Raw genomic sequence first — 18,810 nt, 5'->3', positions numbered from 1 at the left:
TCCAGGGTGCCTGTGTATGACTTCATGAGCTATGGCATTAAGGGGTAGACTGGGTCCCCAAGGATAACTATAGACATTTCAATGTCCCCAACAGTTATTTTCTGGTCTGGGAAGTAAGTCCCTTCCTGCAGTTGTTCAAACAGACCCGAGTTCCTGAAGATGCGAGCGTCATGTACCTTTCTCAGCCCTCCCACGTTGATGTCGGTGAAACGTCCCTTGTGATCCACCAGTGCTTGCAGCACCATTGAAAAGTACCCCTTGCAGTTTATGTACTGGCTGCCTTGGTGCTCCACTCCCACGATAGGGATATGCGTTCTATCGTCCCACCACAGTTAGGGAATCCTATTGCAGCAAAGCCATCCACTATGAGCTGCACATTTCCCAGAGTCACTACCCTTGATAGCAGCAGCTCAGCGATTGCTTTGGCTACTTGCATCACAGCAGCCCCCACAGTAGATTTGCCCACTCCAAACTGATTCCCGACTGACCGGTAGCTGTCTGGTGCTGCAAGCTTCCAGAGGACTTTCGCCACTTGCTTCTCAACTGTGAGGGCTGCTCTCATCCTGGTATTCTGGTGCTTCAGGGCAGGGGAAAGCAAGTCACAAAGTTCCATGAAAGTGCCCTTACGCATGCGAAAGTTTCGCAGCCACTGGAAATCATCCCAGACCCGCAACACTATGCGGTCCCACCATCTGTGTTTGTTTCCCAGGCCCAAAGTCGGCGTTCCATGGCATGAACCTGCCCCATTACGACCATGATGTCCAAATTGCCAGGGCCCGTGCTTTGAGAGAAGTCTGTGTCCATGTCCTCATCACTATCGTGATCGCGCTGTCCTCACCTTGCCGGCTTTTGCAGGTTCTGGTTCTGCACACTGCAGGATAATGCGCAAGGTGTTTACAATGCTCACAACAGCAGCGGTGAGCTGAGCGGGCTCCATACTTGCCGTGGTAGGTCTGCAGGACATCAGGAAAGCAGAGTTGCAGCGGAATCGGTGAATGACGATGGCTTCCACAAGAATATCAAATCCCCCCTCGTTCTTCTCTTCTGCAGACTAAATAACCCCAGTTCCCTCAGCCTCTCCTCGTAAGTCATGTGGCCCAGCCCCCTAATCATTTTCGTTGCCCTCCGCTGGACTCTCTTCTATTTGCCCCCATCCATTCTGTAATGGGGGGACCAAAACTGGACACAGTACTCCAGGTGTGGCCTCATTAGTGTCGAATCGAGGGGAATAATCACTTCCCTCGATCTGCTGGCAATGCTCCTACTAATGCAACCCAGTATGCCATTAGTCTTCTTGGCAATGAGGGCACACTGCTGACTCATATCCAGCTTCTCGTTCACTGTAATCCCCAGATCCTCTTTTGCAGAAGTGCCGCTTAGCCAGACGGTCCCCAGCCTGTAGCGGTGCATGGGATTCTTCCTTCCTAAGTGCAGGACCCTGCACTTGTCCTTGTTGAACCTCATCAGATTTCTTTTGGTCCAATCCTCCAATTTGTCTAGGTCACTCTGGACCCTATCCCTATCCTCCCGCATATTTACCTTTCCCCCGAGTTTAGTGTCATCTGCGAACTTGCTGAGGGTGCAATTCATCCCATCATCCAGATCATTAATCCCATCATTCATGGGAAGCCCAAACCAGCCATGACTCAGGGTGTGGGCCCCCGGAGTCCATCCCGTCTGCCACTCCTCTCTTCAGCTTTTCCTGTGTTACCATGGCCCTGGATGGCTGATGGGGACAGTGGCTCTTCTCTCTGCAGCCCATGCCCCAGTGGAGGTGTTGTGGGAGCTGCTCTCCCCTTGACAGGCATGTTGGGTTGGCCAGTGGCCACCGGGTGCAGCTCGGGGTGAAAATGCCTTGAACAAGGTGCTGCTGGTAGGTGGCACCTCACAGTGCATGGGGGTGGCTCTTCCTTCCCCTGTTCCCCAGCAGGGACAGGGCAAGCTCTGCCTAGCCAACCCCTCCTGCCCATGAAGGCTCATGTACCCACGTTGTTCCAAAGACGCCCTCAGATGCTTCCAGGCACAGGGCAGCTACCAAAGGGACGCCTGGCAGCTGGGTTGACAGCATGAGAACTGTACTTGGGAAGGGAATGGCTGGGTCTGGTGACGGCCAGGGCAGAACCGCGCTGTGAGCTCTGAGCAGCTCAGCACTGCCATGGGCTTCCACCTCCGTCAGTAACTCTCTGGCCTCTCTGCCCCTTCTGCCGGGGCATCTCGAAGCACTTCACAATCCCCTAATGGATGGAGCATCCCCCCGTGTCAGAGGGGGAAACTGAGCCAGGCTAATACCATGTGTTAGCGGCAGAGCTGCGCCTAGAGCAGGGGTCCCCTGCGTGCTGGTCCTGCTGTGCACCATGGCTGCCTGGAGCCTGCCAGCCCCCACGTGCCCAGACAGGGCTGTTGAGAAGAAGGAGGAGGCGGACACCGCTGGGCCTGGAAACTGCAGCAGGAATCAGCCGTTGGATGATATTTCAATTCCTCTCTGGCAGATTTGCCACTTCAGGCATCAACAAGAACCCAAAGGCACATGACAATCAGCTGGGCCACGTCCCTCCCCCGCCCAAACACACTCGCCTTTATCCCCAGCCCTGGGAGCGACACAGCAGCGAAAGGCCTGTGGAATGGGAGCTCCTGCCTGGCGCGCTGTAGCAGGAAGAGCACCATGCTGGCGTGCTCACACCGTGCACCGGGGCATTGGAGAGCAGGCGCAGGACTCCAGCTTCCCTGGTGGCTAGCATGGAAGGTGGGGAGAGGAGCTGAGGGGCAGAGGCAGCTGGAGGGCAGTGGAGCAATGGGCTGTGAGTGGTGGGGTGTGGGAATGGAGCCATAGCAGAGCTAAGTGAGGGGAAGGCAGGGGGCCAGGCCAGTATTTTCTTTGATATCCTTTGCTAGCTCTCATTCTAGATGGGGCAGGCTTTGGCAAACAAAGGGCAGCAGAGAGCCTGTGTGCGCTTTCTCTGCTAGGCCTTAAGCTGCCCTTGGTATTGGGGAGGGAGGCCCGGGGGTGGGCCTTGATAATGTTCTTGGAAACCACAGCATTCAGACTGTGTGTGTGTGTAACCTTAACTCTGCCCCCGGCGCGCATGCATCATGCCATTGGCCTTAACTCCGGGAGCACATTCTCTGCCCAGGTAATGCAGCATGTCGTCTGGCTGTAGGGAGAGACGCAGGGCAGCAGACTTGCTACGTGCGGCACTCAGAGCCAGCTGGGACCAGGATGGATGATGGGGGATGGTGGCCGCTGTCCAGCCATTCTGTGGGTCAGGACTGAGAAGGGTTGGGGACCCCTGCGGTAGCTGCAGCGGGGCTGGAGTGCGGAGTAGCCTGGCCAAGGTTTGTGTGTGAGGACCCTGGTCTCAGAGCTGAAGGCAGGGCGCTATTGAGCCCTAACCAAACCCATGGCTGGTGCCGCTACGTCCTCTCCCGCCTTGAGGCCAGGGGCCTCCAGGATTGGGTTCCTTCTTTGGGGGAAGGGCAGTTGGGCTGGGGGCCGGCTCCCCACATGGCCTGCACTGCACGTGGAAGCTCAGACCGACCCCTGGGGCGAGAGATCCCATCTCTGCCCTGCTCTTGTCATGGGGGCTGGATCACACCCTGCCGAAGGCCTGGGGGCTCCCCTGGCAACCACGAGGACAACAAGTTAGAGGAGGAGGAGGAGGCTGAAGGTCAGGCCCTGCGGCTAGGGCTGGTTCGGGGTGGGGGAGGGCTTCAAACTCATCACCTGGAGCTGTTTCGGTTCTTGACTTGCTGAGCGGTAGAAGGAACCTGCGATCTGGGCGCAGGAGAACAGGCAGCTGCTTTCTGGCAAATTCCTGCGGCTGGGGCCCAGCCTGGCCTCCCTACAGCTTCCCCCGCTGGTACCCAGAGCACAGGCCTGCCCCGAGTCTGGTTTGAGCAGCAGAGGCCGTGAAGAGGTGACAGGCGCGTGGGCTGTAAGTGCCGGCGTGGGGAGAAGGTGTCAGACCCCAATGGGCTAAAGGCAGAACACGAGGGAAATAAGGCACCAACTTGTAACGGGGAGAGAAATGAGCCCCTGGAGCGAGTGAGCTGGGTGGTGGACTCTGTCCGCTGGAGACCTGAAATCGAGGTTGGACGTCTTTCACCATTAGCTCAGCCAGGCATTATTCGGCTTGAGCCGGGACTCCCTGGAAGTTCTCTGACCTGTCTTGTGCCCATAGTCGGATGATCAGCTAGTCCCTTCTGGCCTGGTCCCCTAGGGCTGTCTCTTCCCCCCAATTCCTACTGCTGGCACCTGGCATCAGCACCATGGTCTCCAGGAGCCAGCAGCATCTATCGCTGCTATCCACATCCGGTGCGTATTCTCCATTCCCTTGAAGTCCCAGGGTCCCTGGCCGGGTTCTCCAGGGCATTCTCTAGTACCCACAATGCCCTGCAGCTGCTGCCTGGACTCAGGGCTCTGGTCTCTGCTGTGCCTTTCCTAGCATCACAAGGGGATTTCCATTCGTGGAGACCGTGCTTGGCCCCCAGGTCAGAATGGATGCATGGAGCAATGGATCTGGGGGACCCACGCGTCACACTTATCCCCCTTCCGTGCGCCATGCCTGGGGGTGAGAAGCAGGCTCAGTGCTCCACCACTGTGGCCCCCTTCGGTCCAGCTCATTTTTCTGCTGTTCACAACTACAATGCAAACATTTCTGCACCTGCCAGAGGCCTCTGTCAAGGAAAGGCTTTTCCTGCTTTGTCCTGAGGCTGCTGCACTTCAGTGCTGGGCTAAGCCAAAGCTCTTCTCTCTCCACTCGTCCAGGGGCAAGACATTTCTTCCTGCTGAGCCAGCCGGGCTGGGATGAAGGCTCACGAGCTGTGGGTGCTTCGCAGGACGGACTTTGCACCGTTTGTCCAGTTTCCTTTACAGACCTCGCCGGCACGACTTGCTGAGGAGTTCCAGGTTGGGCTCCTTGGTCCCTTTAATGAAGCCCCACCTGCCCTTTGTTAGGGTGCAGGGATGGAGCTGGTAAGAACATAAGAGCGGCCAGACCAGGTCAGACCAAAGGTCCATCCAGCCCAGTATCCTGTCTTCTGACAATGGCCCATGCCAGGTGCCCCAGAGGGAGTAAACCTAACAGGGAATCATCAAGTGATCCATCCCGTCGCCCATTCCCAGCTTCTGTCAGTCCAAGGCTAGGGACACCCAGCGCATAGGGCTGTGTCCCTACCCCTCCTGGCTAATGGCCATTGATGGACCTGTCCTCCAGGAACTTATCTAGTTCTTTTTTGAACCCAGTTGTACTTTTGGCCTCCACAACACCCCTTGGCAGTGAGTCCCCCAGGCGGACTGTGCGCTGTGTGAAGTGCTGCCTTTGGCCAACCCGCTGCCTGTTAATGGCTTCACGTGTGATGTGAAGGGGTAAATAACTTCCCTACACATGACTCTCTAGCCTTGTCTGGGGGGCTCCGCAGTGCCACAGCTCTGCCTTTCCAGTGCGTGCGAAGATGCTGGGCTGGCAAGCGGAAGGGCCGGGTGGGCAGTGCTGTGAGCCGTGAGTCACACATCAATACAGCACGGGGCTGAGTGAGTGTCCGTGCTCGTGCTGGGCCTTGGCTGAACCCCCTACCAAACTCCCAGGGAACCTTCCAGTCAATGAGCTTTTTATAGACACTGCTTACCTCCGTGGCGGGAGGGTCGGGGGGAGATGGGGTCTAACCAGCCCTGACCTCCGCAGAGCAAAGTCTTGTTGCCAAGTGCCCTGACTTCTGAGCAGCCGACAGACGTATCGCCCCGGGCATGACTCCGCTGACATTGGCAGGAAGGAATCTGGCCCATCGGATTTTCCAGCATCTGTTCTGCAGCACAGAATGCATTTGTGCCTCTAGATAAAGAGCTTATGCCTGTGAATAGAGATGGGGCTGTCTGCAGCAAGCGGCCAGGGAGGAGAGTGCCCGCGTGGTACCCGCCGGGAGTCTGCGGTGTGTGGCCCTGCAGGACAGTGCCAGCATAGTACCCGCCGGGTGTCTGCGGTGAGTGGTCCCGCAGGGCAGTGCCCGCATAGTACCCGCCAGGTATCTGCGGTGAGTGGCCCTGCAGGGCAGTGCCCACGTGGTACCCGCCGGGTGTCTGCGGTGAGTGGTCCCGCAGGGCAGTGCCCGCATAGTACCCACCAGGTGTCTGCAGCGCACGACCCCAGGGGACAGTGCCCGCATGGCACCTGCCGGATGTCTGCAGCGCATGACCCCTGAGGACAGTGCCCACGTGGTACCCGCCAGATGTCTGCGGTGAGTGGCCCCGCTGGACAGTGCCCGCGTAGTACCTGCCAGGTGTCTGTGGTGAGTGGCACCGGAGGACAGTGCCTGCATGGTACCCGCCGGGTGTCTGCGCTGAGTGGCCCTGCAGGGCAGTGCCCACGTGGTACCCGCCAGGTGTCTGTGGTGAGTGGCACCGGAGGACAGTGCCCGCGTGGTACCCGCCAGGTGTCTGTGGTGAGTGGCACCGGAGGACAGTGCCCGCGTGGTACCCACCGGGTGTCTGCAGCGCACGACCCCAGAGGACAGTGCCCGCGTGGTACCCACCGGGTGTCTGCAGCGCACGACCCCAGAGGACAGTGCCCGCGTGGTACCCACCGGGTGTCTGCAGTGCACAACCCCAGAGGACAGTGCCCGCGTGGTACCTGCCAGGTGTCTGTGGTGAGTGGCCCCGCAGGACAGTGCCCGCGTAGTACCTGCCAGGTGTCTGTGGTGAATGGCACCGGAGGACAGTGCCCGCATGGTACCCGCCGGGTGTCTGCGCTGAGTGGCCCTGCAGGGCAGTGCCCACGTGGTACCCGCCAGGTGTCTGTGGTGAGTGGCACCGGAGGACAGTGCCCGCGTGGTACCCACCAGGTGTCTGTGGTGAGTGGCACCGGAGGACAGTGCCCGCGTGGTACCCGCCAGGTGTCTGTGGTGAGTGGCACCGGAGGACAGTGCCCGCGTGGTACCCACCGGGTGTCTTCGGTGAGTGGCCCCGCAGGACAGTGCCCGCGTGGTACCCACCGGGTGTCTGCAGCGCACGACCCCAAAGGACAGTGCCCGCGTGGTACCCACCGGGTGTCTGCAGCGCACGACCCCAGAGGACAGTGCCCGCGTGGTACCTGCCAGGTGTCTGTGGTGAGTGGCCCCGCAGGACAGTGCCCGCGTAGTACCTGCCAGGTGTCTGTGGTGAGTGGCCCCGCAGGACAGTGCCCGCATGGTACCCACCGGGTGTCTTCGGTGAGTGGCACCGGAGGACAGTGCCCGCGTGGTACCCGCCGGGTGTCTGCAGCGCACGACCCCAGAGGACAGTGCCCGCGTGGTACCCGCCGGGTGTCTGCGGTGAGTGGCCCCGCAGGACAGTGCCCGCGTAGTACCTGCCAGGTGTCTGTGGTGAGTGGCCCCGCAGGACAGTGCCCGCATGGTACCCACCGGGTGTCTGCAGCGCATGACCCCTGAGGACAGTGCCCACGTGGTACCCGCCGGGTGTCTGCGGTGAGTGGCCCCGCAGGACAGTGCCCGCGTAGTACCTGCCAGGTGTCTGTGGTGAGTGGCACCGGAGGACAGTGCCCGCATGGTACCCGCCGGGTGTCTGCGCTGAGTGGCCCTGCAGGGCAGTGCCCACGTGGTACCCGCCAGGTGTCTGTGGTGAGTGGCACCGGAGGACAGTGCCCGCGTGGTACCCGCCAGGTGTCTTCGGTGAGTGGCCCCGCAGGACAGTGCCCGCATGGTACCCACCGGGTGTCTGCAGCGCACGACCCCAGAGGACAGTGCCTGTGTGGTACCCGCCGGGTGTCTGCGGTGAGTGGCCCCGCAGGACAGTGCCCGCGTGGTACCCGCCAGCAGCCATTGGAAGTGAACAGTGGCATGGCCAGAAGACCATTTCCAGCTGTTCTACCCGCCACCTGCCCATGGTGGAAATCCCCTTGGAGGGTGCCAGCGCTTTGTTGTCAGCCCCCTTGCTGGGGTCAGCGCCTGCGGGGCTGGGTCACAGGCCCTGCCCGACCAGGCATTGAGGAAGGGGTACAAGTATGCAGGCTCCCAGGGACGTTTCATAACCCTCCTGTAGCTGCCCTTCAGCACGCAACTTGCATGCGATGCTGTCATGTGGCTGACCACCCTCTTTTGAAGGAGGAGCTGAGCAAACTGCCTTTAAAGTAGGGAAGAGAAAGGGTTCTTTCTTTGTCCTGCGCTCCGGCTAATCGATTACATTGGGCAAGGGATAAATACAGCGGCTGGGCTAGGAAGTGGAGTTGGAGAGGGTTTGGAAGCCGGGAAAGGGCTGGAGCCGAAGGCCGGGGCTCTCCCTCCCGTTCCAGTCGGGAACACAGAGAGCGAGAGACGCGCACCCCGAACGCAAAGGAGCACAGAGTCCGAGCACACATCTCCAGCTCCTCACATGGCTGTGTCCAGAGCCCGGACACCCCTGGGATCCAGCGCACATACGCGGACGAGCATTTCACCCTCCCAGTCCTGCAGGTGCTTCTCTGGCTTCTTTCTTTTCTGAAGACGGCAAGTGCCCGTGACAAGGAGTTGGTCTCAGAGGCAGCTTGAAATTCCTCAGCCCAGGGCATCTCCCTCCAGCTTTGGGGGTGCCCCAGGGACCTGTCCTGTGTGTGTTCCCTCTGCTGAAGTCCCAGCATTGCCTGCTCTGGGTATCCTCTGCCCTCCGATGCAGGGAGACTGTAAACGCTACTTTCCAGGTTGCTGCACTGGGGAGAGTTGTTCTCCCAAGACTTGTTCCTTGAACGCTCCGAGGGAGCAGAAACGCTCGGCTTTGCTCTGGCCAGAGTCGCAGCAGCTGTGGTGGCCACACCTGCTTCTGCCTGTGTTTGCCAGCAGCAGAACCTGCCTGACACCCATCCCGAAGCTGTCGCTATGTCAACGCTGGCTTCTCTGCAGGTGCTGCTCAACTCCCTGAACTCCACTGCCCCCAGCAACAGGACCGACAAGATGGCCAACAGGAGCAGCCCCTGGTGCCAGGGCGTCTTCATCCCCAACGAGCTCTTCCTGACGCTGGGCCTCGTCAGCCTGGTGGAGAACGTACTGGTGGTCACGGCCATCATTAAGAACAGGAATCTGCACTCACCCATGTACTACTTCATCTGCTGCCTGGCTGTGTCCGACATGCTGGTGAGCGTCAGCAACCTGGTGGAGACCTTGTTCATGCTGCTGTTGGAGCACGGCGTGCTGGTCCTCCAGACCAGCATCGTCCGCCAGATGGACAACGTCATCGACATGATGATCTGCAGCTCCATGGTGTCATCCCTCTCCTTCCTGGGGGCCATCGCCGTGGACCGGTACATCACCATCTTCTATGCCCTGCGCTACCACAGCATCATGACCATGCAGCGGGCGGTGATCATCATTGTGGGCATCTGGGTCGCCAGCACCATCTCCAGTAGCATTTTCATCGCCTACTACAAGAACAACGCCGTCATCCTCTGCCTCATCGGCTTCTTCCTTTCCATGCTTATCCTCGTGGTGGGGCTCTACATCCACATGCTCTCCTTGGCACACCACCATGCCAAGAACATCTCCAGACTGCAGAAGAAACGCACCGTCCCCCAGATGACCAGCATGAAGGGGGCGGTCACCCTCACCATCCTGCTGGGGGTCTTCTTCATGTGCTGGAGCCCCTTCTTCCTGCACCTGACGCTGATCGTCACATGCCCCAAGAACCCCTTCTGCACCTGCTTCTTCAACTACTTCAACCTCTTCCTCATCCTCATCATCTGCAACTCGGTGATAGACCCGCTCATTTATGCTTTCCGGAGCCAGGAGCTGAGGAAAACCCTGAAGGACATGGTGCTGTGTTCCTGGTAACTCAGGCATGGACGAGGGGCTGAGGAGGCCTGTTGTAGCCGGGGTTCCTGCTCTCAGAGGTAACTGCATGGCCATCTTGCAGCCCACAGCACAGTGCCTCCTAGTGTGCTTGGGAGGCAGAGACGCCATTTGCAAGGGGCACCGGTCAGTTCCCATCAGATGTCGGTGGCGGAAAACCAAGCAGGGTTTTGTTTGTTTTGGGGGTTGGAGACAGTTTAGCTGCTGAACGGCACCTAGCGCCTGCCTGAGGGGATGCCAGTGCCTGCATCAGCCCAACCCCTCCCACCCTGGGGCAGGTGCAGAACATGGTAGGGCCTTGGGCACAGCAGCTGCTGTTTCTGGCCAGCTTTCTGGTGAGGTCCCAGGGCACAGAATCTACGGTTCTCCCGCCACTGGAGAAGCACGTGAGTGAGTCCCAGCTGCTCCAGGGCTGCTGCTCGGTTCTGTCCCCAAGTAGGGATTCCTGTAACTCCCTCTGCTGCTTCCTGCCCAGGCAGACGGGCTGGGAACTCTAGGCCAGGCTCTCTAGGCTGGGAACTAGACAGGTAATAAGTCTGCCCTTCTGTAGAGCTCGCTCCTGCTGGCTGCCTCCCCCTCCCCCAGGTGCTGGGCAAGGAGTGTGGAAGAGCCCGCCGGAGGGTCCCACTGTCACTGCTCCGACTCTATAGCACGGAATCATAGATTCATAGATGTGCCGGGCTGGAAGGGACCTGGAGAGGTCATCTCAGCCAGCCCCCAGCACCAGGGCAGGGTCACGTGAACCTAGATCATCCCCGACAGGTGTGTGTCCAGCCTGGTCTTTAAAACCAGCTTCCGCAACCTCCCTAGACAGTTTGTCCCAGTGCTTAACCGCCCTCACAGGTAAGACGTTTTTCCTGATGTCCAACCTGAATCTCCCTTGCTGCAATGTAAGCCCATTGCTTCTTGTCCTGTCCTCAGCGGTTCAGGAGAACAATGTATCACCCTTCTCTTTTTAACACCCTTTTACGTACTTGAAGATTGTTAGCATGTGTCTCCCCCACCCCGTCTCACCTTCTCCAGACTAAACAAATCCAGTTTTTTTCAATCTTCCCTCGTAGGTCGTCAGCCTTTCTAGCCCTTTAGTTGTTGTTGTTGCTTTCCTCTGGACTTTCTCCAGTTTGTCCACATCTTTCCTGCAATGTGGGGCCCAGAGCTGGACACAATGCTCCAGTTACAGGCTAATCAGCACGGCTTAGAGCGGAAGAATTGCATCTCGTGTCTTGCTTACAACACTCCTGCTAACACAGCCCAGAATGATGATCGCTTATTTTGTAACAGCGTCACATTATTGACTCGTATTTAGTTTGTGATCCACTATAACCCCTCCATCTTTTTCTGCGGTCCTTCCTAGATAGGCATTTCCCGTTGGTATTTGCAAAACTGATTGTTCCTTCCTAAGTGGAGCACTTTGCATTCGTCATTGAATTTCATCCTATTTATTTCAGACCATTTCTCCAGTTTGTCCAGATCATTTTGAATTCTACTCCTGTCCTCCAAAGCGCTTGCAACCCTCCTAGCTTGGTATTGTCTGCAAACTTTATCAGTATCCTCTCCATGCCATTAGCCAAATAATGTATGAAGATATTGAATAGAACCAGACCCGGGACAGATCCCTGCGGGCTCCAGCGTGATTGTGAACCATTGGTAACTACTCTGAGTACGCTTTTCCAACCTGTTATGCACCCCCCTTATAATAAGTTGGTCTAGGCTATATTTCTCCAGATTGTTTATGAGAAGGTCATGGAGCCAGTAACAAAAGCCTCACTGAAGTCGAGGTATCACATCTTACTTCTCCCGCACCGCGACCCCATCCACACGGCTTGTTAAAAGAAGGATGTTAGGTTGGTTTGACACGATTTGTTCTTGACAAATCCATGCTGGCTCTTACTTATCCCCTTATTTTTCTTTCAGGTGTTTACAAACAGATTGTTTGATTATTTGCTCCATCATGTTTCCAGGCACCGAAGTTAAGCTGTCTGGTCTGTAATTCCCTTTTTAAGGCTAGGGGCTGTATTTGCCCTTTCCCGTCCTTCGGGCTCTATCCTGTCCTCCAGGAGTTCCCAAGGCACGTGGGAGCCTGGCTGGGTGTCTGGCACTGCCTGACGACAGGGATGGGGGGCCCCCATGGACTATGGTGCTTAGCCCCCGGGGCTGCTGGAGAGACAATCCCCATGCTTCTCCCTGGGCCTGCTGGGGGCGGAGGCAGGCTGCAGTGCCTGGCGCCAGGAGCTGTCACCCCCTTACCGCACGGTGCTGAAGCGTGATGGAAATGGTCCCCACCCCAGTCAGCCAGGTCTCCTGATGCCTGAGCAAACCTCGGGCTTCAGTGCTGGTCCCAGCACCAGGGAGGCAAGGGGCTGCCCCCCTTGACACTGTCGTCCGCCCCGATGAGGGAGGCAGGGTCACGGGGTAACGGAGACACAGCGTGGGGCAGTGACTCGCCAGAGGCTACACTGTAGGTCAGCAACAGAGCTGAGCCTAGAGCCTGGGAGTCCTGGCTGCCACGCCAGGGCCCCGTTCAGGACCAACCGTGGAGCTAGCCCCGGGCAGGACCAGCCCCATGCTGTAGGGATATTAAAGAAGGAACTAACAGTGATTCCCCCAAGAGACAGTGACCCCCTCATAATTTGGCCCTCACACTTTAAAATCCAACAGTTTCACCAAGTACAAAAATCTCTTGGGTCTTCTGTTAAAACTTGTAAGCTACTGTCTATAGAAACCATTGATTATATCTATCCTGTGACTACTATGTAAAACTTACAAACAAGTTAACTGACTTTGTTATACAATGTAAACAAACACTATAAGCTGTTAAGTGTCTTTCACTTCATTCAACTGCTCCTAGGACAGACCCCCACCCTCTGTGATTAAAGGGCCGGGAGTCTCAAATGAATTAGCACACACTCTGAAAGTGGTGGAGACCATAAATTAAAATATGGTTAAGGGATGGAATGTATGCTGATGAATGCTTGATATACATGGATGGTTAGGGAGGTGCCAGCCTAGAAAGGGAGTATCCATCGGCCGAAGAATGTGTCAAGTGGATGACCAGAAACCCCCGGAGGGTAAACTGGGACCCACCCCATCACCTGGAAGGATGAGAAACACAAACTTTGGACAGTGTGGAGCCACCAGGAATGTGCCACTTTGGACAGGAATGTGTGCCATCTGCTGATTGAGTCAGCAACAGCAGGATGAAACAGCTCCCATAGACTAACATAGGAATTAATTCCTATAAGAAGGGACTCTAAAGACTGATGACTTTGAGTCTCTGGTTCTGCTGCCAGCCTCCAGGAGCATCAGGTGCACCTGACACAGACTCGGCTCCATCCTCATGACCAAGATACCTGGCCAGTAACTTGGCATGAGCAACTTCTAGGCTGGTAACTATAACACCTATACAGAACTTGAATGAATGATTGTGTGAATGAATCTCTCTCTCTCTCTCTATATATATATATATATATGTGTGTGTGTGTATGTGTGTATGTATAAGAAATAAGTAGTCAAACAACGTTGTTTACTTTTATCTTTTGCTTTATCAGTATATTTACAATAAATGTGGCATCTTTGCCTTATCCCTCTTAATAAGATCCTGCTGGTTTTTATTCTATTGGTATAACGATGCGGCCCTGGCAGGAGCCCTTCTCCCCCGCGTGGGCAGGACTGGGAAGCAAGTGGGGACAGCCCTGCTGTGCCCTCTCATCTGCCAGGGGTGGGAGGAATAGCTCACCCTGCCACGTGTCCTCAGCCCTTGGTGCCCCACGGTGCGACATCCTCAGCCCGCCTGCTCTGAGGGATGGGCACTGCCCCGGGCACGGCGTCCTGGAGAGAGCAGGGGCAGGGCCTGGGGAGGGAGCCAGGTCATTGCCCTGAGGAACAGCACGCTGGGCCTCCCCTGCACTCCGGACAGGCCCAGGGACTGGCAACAGGGACAGGAAAAGCCCAGAATGTCAGGCAGCAAAGCACATACCATCGACACCCCCACGCCAGCACCCCTCCCTCTCACACCCACCACAGACACCCCCACGCCAGTGCCCCTCCCCCCCCACGCCCACCCCACACACCCCTGGGCCAGCACCCCTCCCCCCCACGCCCACCACACACACACAGGCCAGCGCCCCTCCCCCCCACGCCCACTACACACACCCCCGGGCCAGCGCCCCTCCCCCCCCACCCCACGCCAGCGCCCCTCCCCCCATGCCCACCACACACCCCCACACGCCAGCGCCCCTCCCCCCACGCCCACCACAAACACACACACATGCCAGTGCCCCTCCCCCTCACACCCACCATAGACACCCCCTATGCCACCATCCCTTGCCCTCACACCCACCATAGACAACCCCCCACACCAGCGCCCATCCCCCTCATGCCCACCATAGACAACCCCATGCCAGAGTCCATCCCCCTCAGGCCAGTGCCCCTCCCCCCACATCCTCCATAGACACCCCCCCCATGCTAGTGCCCATCCCCCACAGCCCCCCTCTGATGACACTCTCAGACCCATGCCCCTGGGACACACGATGGACACACCACACCATACACCCCGCAGAGGTAGAGCCTCCCCCCAGCATGGCCAGTACTGGGTCCCTCTTCCCACACAGCCATGCCCCCCATGGCTGGGTTTCACCCCACAGAAATGCACCGGCTGGGGGCTGTGCTGGGACGTCCTGTGCCCTCTGCTGCCTGGAGACTGCAAAGGCCTATGTGCTGCACTCCCCATCCGGGGCCATGCCAGCCCTGCTAGTGCCCTCGCACACGGGCACACGCCTTGCAGCTATGCACACGTGTGCTGCCCCCGCGGCACAGGCAACTGTGTCGCCATCTGCAGGCATCTTGCTCCGAACCCTCACGTGGTCCCCCAGGCCAAACCCCCCAGCGTGGCCAGCAAGCACTGAGGCCTGGGTGCCTCTGGGCAGCCAGGGGCACTGGACTGGGACTAGGAGTGGGGGAAGGGCCCGTCTTTAGAGCCATTGGTTTGTGGGGTGCTGAGCCCTGGTGCTATATGGGGTGCCCTAGGGGCGGCCCAGCTTAGGGGACCAGGCTCTGGGGCAGCTCAGTGCCAGGCGAGGGCTAGCAATCAGCACACAGGGAGCACGTTGGCATCTGCCACCACACACCAGCGGAGGGCCCAGGAGGCCGAGAGTGTTCATAGAGCCCACAGACTCCTCTGCACCGGGGGCCTAGAGCTGGGTGGGGGGTCGGGGGGGTGCTGCTGAATGCCCTGACTCCCGGCAGGGCCCTGTGGGAAGCAGTGGCAGGGCTGGGGGCTGGGGCATTCGGGAATTCGGACCAGTGTATTGACTCCTGTGGCTGTTATTCCCTGTGAGCACAGCTGGCCCTGGGCTACCCCCCTTCCTGGGCAGAGCCCTGGGCTGCACTGGGGCTCCCGCCTCCCCACCATGCCACGGCTGGGCAAGGGCGGCTGGGCGGCATTCTTAGCAGAGGTGTTAAATGGGACCTGCACAGGAGCTGGTCAGCTGGAGCTTGGCCTTCTGCCTTCTTGGCTTTGCCTGCAGGGCTCCCTGGAAACGGGGGGCTGTTTGCTCTTTTGGGGCCCCCGGGGTTTCAGGCCCATCTGCCTTGTGGCAGGTTTCCAGGTGTGGGGAAGCACCAAAAGCAGCAGGGACACGCTGTGAGGAATGTACAAAAGCACCATCCACCAGGTGGCTCTCTGCATCCTTTGGTGCCATAACGCCTTTGGAGTTTGGCCCAGGGGGTGCCCTGGAGAGCCCCAGCCCTACCCCGAAAGAAAACGCCCGTCCAAGAGGTGGCACGTTCGGCGTGTAGCCAAGTCCAGCTCGGGCTGAGCTCAGCATGCAGTCACTGGGCACGGGCGCTGGCCCTGGAGGGTCGAGGTGCGTTCACTGAGCAAAGGCCCTGCACTGTCTGCACCTGGCAAGGGTGAGGCTGGACCCGGGTGCCTCACATGGTGCAGGGCTTGGAGGTCAGCGTTTCCAGCCCCAGGGGACTGTTCAAGGTGTGGGGTTTGCAGTGGGGCAGTTTGCTGTGAGGGTTTCTTGCAACATCCCAGCAATGAACTGTCCTCCAGCTCACCTCCCTCCCTGCCATCTCCTGCCAGTGTCCCATGGGGGGACCCTGCCTTGCCAGCTCCAGCGTGCCCCAAAAGGCAAGTACCTGACCCTGGGGAAGGACTGGGGAATCCAGGACCCAGGGGTGAGGGCAGGGAAGGGCCCCCCACCCCATTGCCCCTGCCAGCATCAGAGCATCTCTCCAGCAGCTCCCACCTCTGGTAGCACCACCAGTAACCACTAGTGCCTTGCCCCATGGGATGGGCATCGCTCCCTGGGGTAGGTCTGGGCAGTGCCCTGCAGTGCAGTGTGAGGGAACTCTCCTTGCCAGTGAGTTGGCATTTTCCCTCGGTCGGTGGTTTGTTAACCACCGGTGGTGGAATTACAGTTCTTAGCGTTGTACTTGCTGCATCTCTGAACCCCCTCCCCATGCTCCCAGCTGCATCCCCACCTCCACCCCCCAGCCTGGGACAGGCAAGTCCCAAGTGCCCCTTTCCAGTGACTCTAGGCCAAGCTGTGTCGCAGGGATGTAGGCTCAGGGGGTCTGATTCTGCTCCGCCTCCCTGGTGTGAATGGGACTCGCTGGGTCACTGGCACAACCCAGGAGCAATGCTGCTGCCAGTCCAGGGGCCCGAATTGCTACGTGGTGCCCAAGAGAAGGTCAGACGGGCCCCAGCCTGATCCTGCAGGGGCAGCTGCTGCCCAGAGGCAGACGGGTTGAGTCTGCGCAGACACAATGAAGCAAGCAATGCCTAGGGCAACCGGCATCATGGAGCCAGCAGTGGGGGATGGGCCACAGCACTTTCTCCCCCACACCCTGGCTGCCCCGGGGGAACCACCCCACTACAATAGCACCCCCAGGGTTTGCAGGGCCGGTGGTGGGGCAGGCTCAGAAAAGCATCTCTCCCTGAAGGCTGAGCCCAGCCTGGCTGCTCCCGCTGGAGGGCTGTGGGCTGAACAAAGGGAGGTGACTAGCAGGCCTGGCCTGCAGCGCTGCTCCCCTCCCACCACGTCTCTGATGGGGTTTTTGTTCTTTCATTCTAGCCGCAGCAGGTCCTCCCACATGTCCTCCTCGAGCCGGGGCTGGCAATTCCCCCGCCTCCAGCGTCCCCAGCAAGGGCTCGTTTTACGCTGTGCCAATATCCTGCTCAGATCTCCCCCTGCCCTGCACCCGGTGGCCAGTGGAGCCAGTAAAGTGGCCGTCCCAATCTCTCGGCATGTTAACCTGGGCAGGGGCTCGTCAGTGCTTTACGGCCCATGCAAAAGGGCTATAAAGCACCTGTCCAGCCCCCCCCTGCCCAGGGAATATCCCCACAGAGGGGTCCTTGCCAGCAGGCACAGTGACAGAGCCCCCCCCCCCCCCCCACACACACACAGGATCACCCGGTGCAGGGCCAAGCAAGGCAAAAGAGACATGGCGAGGCCTGGCTAGCTAAGGGACAATGCAAGGTACAAGGCAGGAGCCAGCGAGGCCAGGGGCAGGGAGGAACTCACCTCGGCCCTGCACCCACCACTACCAAGTGGCTGCAAAAGGGGCCATGAAGCCCCCTCCCTGAAATACCCCCAGCACAGGGGCCTCTGGGGCAGGCACAGAGCCAGTTATAGCAGCTCTGGGCTTCCCCCATCAGAGCCCGGAGACAAGGGAGCAGGGCCGGAGTGTTCCAAGGTGGGGCAGGAGGGGAGATGGGCAAGGTCAGGCTGTGTCCTAGCTATTCCCAGCTGCCCCCGCAGCCCGAGCAGAAGAGAGGGCAGCCCTCCAGGCTCCACGCACCAACACTGAGGGTTGAATCGCCAGGAGGCACAGGCATCCCTTCTGTCCCTGCATGGTGGGTTGTGACCCAAAGGAACCGTGCCCCCAAAAGTGGGTGGATCTGAGTCCCAGATCCTGTGCTCCCCACCTGCCCCATAGCGGGTGCCTCTGAGGCTGGAGCGCAGTGCCCCTCCCATGTGGCGGGTGCTGCTGGCGGACTCCCAGGGGGAGATGAATAAGAGGGGCCATGACTCAATGACCCGGAATAATGGCTGGGATAGAGACAGCGGCCGGGCAGGAACAGGGGCCATGCACGGAACGGGAAACGAGGCCAGCTGAAAATCAGGATGGCAGGAAATCCTCATTCACACAATGGACAATTAGCCTGTGGAACTCCTGGCCACTAGGGCTGCTGGAGAGAACAGAACCAGCTGGCGAGAAGCTCCAGGCATCAGAGTGAGGCTAGAAACCCAGCAGAACACACCTAGAGCTCGGGAAGGAGCTGCCCTCTCCTGGTTCAGTGCAGGATGGGCTGGGCAGGGCACGGCCAGGATCCACCCGCCGCCTTCTGCAGCACGGGGACTGGCACTGACAGGCCGTTTGCCTCCATACCCTGCTCACTCTGCCTGCGGGCTGCGCCCCCCTGTTGCTGTCTGTCTAGGCTGTGAACTCACAGGGACTGGCTGCTCCAGTGTCTGTCCAGCCCCTGGCACAACAGGGTCCCCATCTCGGTGGGTCCTTGGGCACCTCCACAATAACCCTGATTAACTCTAACACCCCCCTCTTGGGCTGCTCCTGCTTTCATTGGTTGTACAAGGGCAGCAGCTGAGACCAGAGCCCCCCGCGCCAGGCCCTGCATAGACTGGCCTTGCTTCAGAGCGCTCAGAAGGGGAAGGGCCCAGACGGGGGGGAAGGAAGGATGGAGACACTGGGGGGCACTATCTGGACTGGCCAGCAGCACCCCACATGCACCCAGCGCTGAGCCCCTCCCCGGGGCCCCCTCGGTGACTAGGGCAGGTCACCCAGAGAGACTGGGACAGGGCCAGGACTCAAACCCTGCCCAACCGGGACCTATCCCAGTGCCGGAACCACCGCAGCACTGACCCCCGCCTGGCACCCCAGCGCGGGTCTCAGGCCAAGGGACTCTGCCCCTCCCCCCGCTGTATGTGGGGGTCCCCGGCTGCTCTCCGGGGCGCGGCAGCTGTTGCATTGTGGCGG

General features: G+C 59.1%; 2 protein-coding genes across 2 annotated transcripts; one reads left to right on the top strand and one right to left on the bottom strand.

Annotated features, from left to right (window-relative positions):
* Positions 1-3,679: 3,679 nt before the first annotated feature.
* Positions 3,680-7,810, bottom strand: LOC128848956 (ice-structuring glycoprotein-like). The gene is made up of 2 exons (XM_054049267.1): positions 5,848-7,810; positions 3,680-3,930 (listed from the first exon to the last, which is right to left on the bottom strand). The coding sequence occupies exons 1-2, from the start codon at positions 7,808-7,810 to the stop codon at positions 3,680-3,682; spliced, it is 2,214 nt and encodes a 737-aa protein (XP_053905242.1).
* A 444-nt stretch (positions 7,811-8,254) lies between these two features.
* On the top strand, positions 8,255-10,099 carry MC1R (melanocortin 1 receptor). The gene has a single exon (XM_054049357.1). It carries the CDS (start codon positions 8,839-8,841, stop codon positions 9,784-9,786), a length of 948 nt encoding a protein of 315 aa, XP_053905332.1. The 5' UTR covers positions 8,255-8,838; the 3' UTR covers positions 9,787-10,099.
* The last annotated feature ends 8,711 nt before the right edge of the window (positions 10,100-18,810 follow it).

The sequence above is a fragment of the Malaclemys terrapin genome, chromosome 14 (genome assembly GCF_027887155.1).
Source record: "Malaclemys terrapin pileata isolate rMalTer1 chromosome 14, rMalTer1.hap1, whole genome shotgun sequence".
Lineage (NCBI taxonomy): Eukaryota > Metazoa > Chordata > Testudines > Emydidae > Malaclemys > Malaclemys terrapin.
Note: the sequence above shows the minus strand (reverse complement) of the source record. Positions and strands in the feature narration are given on the sequence as shown.